General features: G+C 26.7%; 1 protein-coding gene across 2 annotated transcripts; it reads left to right on the top strand.

Moving 5' to 3' along the window:
• The first annotated feature begins 6 nt into the window (after positions 1 to 6).
• LOC111033545 lies at positions 7 to 1,720 on the top strand. 2 transcript variants are annotated; one of them, XM_022314330.1, is made up of 6 exons: positions 7 to 96; positions 184 to 377; positions 655 to 783; positions 853 to 964; positions 1,244 to 1,481; positions 1,604 to 1,720. In XM_022314330.1, the coding sequence occupies exons 1-6, from the start codon at positions 32 to 34 to the stop codon at positions 1,613 to 1,615; spliced, it is 750 nt and encodes a 249-aa protein (XP_022170022.1). In that variant the 5' UTR covers positions 7 to 31; the 3' UTR covers positions 1,616 to 1,720. The 2 variants fall into 2 exon arrangements, with proteins under 2 accessions (XP_022170022.1, XP_022170021.1); XM_022314329.1 differs by having other exon boundaries at positions 1,244 to 1,663.
• Positions 1,721 to 1,808: the final 88 nt, after the last annotated feature.

Genomic DNA, 1,808 nt, shown 5'->3' with positions numbered 1-1,808 from the left:
AAATTTAATTTGATATTTTTTCAAATAAAAAATGGTTAAAACTTGTTCAGTGAAAGGATGCAACTCCAAAGCTGGTCAAGGAATTAAGTTTCACGGGTATTTATTTTTTATTGACATTCTAACAATAAAAAACACATTTTGAAAAAAATTCAATTTTTTTTTTAAATTTTTCTATATGTTTAGACTTCCTAAAGGAGATATTTCTAAGGAATGGATTAAATTTCTTGAAAAAAGTAATCCATCATTTAAGCTAACAAAAACTTGTACCCTCTGTGGGCTACATTTTGATTCTGATTTGGACTACGAAATTACAGCTACCAGTGTATATCAAACTAAGCAATTGAAAAAAAATGCTGTCCCAAGTATCTTAAACCCAAGTAAGTAAAAATCATTAAATGTTGATAAAAATGTATTTGCTTGGTAAAACACTTTGAAAATTTAATATAACCTTCCTCATGAGTTGTACATATACCACATAAAAAATATTGAAACTACACAGTCTTCAAGTTTAAACTTAAAATGTTGATAAAATTGCAAATAATTTTGTTAAAAAAGACAATCAATATTTATTTTTATAAATAAGATTTTAAAATTTAATACAAGGTATAAATATGTTATAAGAACTGAATATTAAAAAATATTTAAACATTTTAGCTGCACGTAGATCATTATTTTGTGAGTCAAATACTGCTTCTAATTATAATGCAGAGGAAGAAGTTGTGACATTGTCTTTATTAGATGCATCTGCTGAACCTTTTGAATCATTAAACTGTTCAATGTCAAGTAAGATAAATAATATTATTTTCACTTTTAATATAATACTTAGTACCTATAGTTAAATTATATTTTTAGGTGTAACAGAGACACTAGACACAGTTATAGTTTCAACTGAAGCCACTGAACAAAATACAGTAGAAACAATATCTAGTACAGAAAAGTCATCATCAGATGTATCTGCTAATAAGTAAGTTCTATAATATTCATAGCATATTGTATAATTTGTATTAGTAGTACAAATGTATCAATTCTAGCGCAGTTATCTTTAATTTCTATTTAACATATTGTGTTTAATTTCATATAAAATTAAAATTAAGAAAACAATTTACCACAATTACTATTTTAAACAGAAATTAATGATAATTGTACATGGATTGTTGCCTGTTGGCACATATATACTACTTGTATTCAATTACAATGTATTTAATTTAATAAAAATATATAATTTCTAAATTCAATTTTACAGAAAGAGAAAATGTTTTGTGGGTGATTTTAAACATATTAATGAAATTGATACCCCTAACAGAAGGTTGCAATTTTGGAATGCTTCACATGCAACTGTAGAAAATCAACGAAAACGAATTAAGTTCCTGAATAAAAAAAATTTATTATTGACTAAAAGAGTGAAGACATTAGATGATTTAGTGAAACATCTAAAGGATGAAAAAAAAATGATATCAGATAATTGTTTTACAGTTCTGAAGGTATGTATTATACTATTGATTTAATTAAATAGGCTGTATTTACTAGTGGGTTATAAACATTTAGGAAACATTGTCAAGTAGTCTGCACGAAATGGTGATGAATCAATTACATACATTTTCAGGGAACACAGTGACCCCAGAATTACGATCTTTTGCACTCACATTGCATTTCTATTCACCTGCAGCATACAATTATGTGAGAAAAACATTCAAAAAATGTTTGCCTCATCCAAGCACTATCCGTAAGTGGTATTCCACTATTGATGGGTCTCCAGGAATTACTCAAGAATCGTTGAATGCCATTGCAATAAAAGTAACTGAAATGAA

Source organism: Myzus persicae, unplaced genomic scaffold (genome assembly GCF_001856785.1).
Source record: "Myzus persicae strain clone G006 unplaced genomic scaffold, MPER_G0061.0, whole genome shotgun sequence".
Lineage (NCBI taxonomy): Eukaryota > Metazoa > Arthropoda > Insecta > Hemiptera > Aphididae > Myzus > Myzus persicae.
The sequence above is the reverse complement of the archived record's forward strand: the minus strand, read 5'-3'. Positions and strand labels throughout refer to the sequence as shown.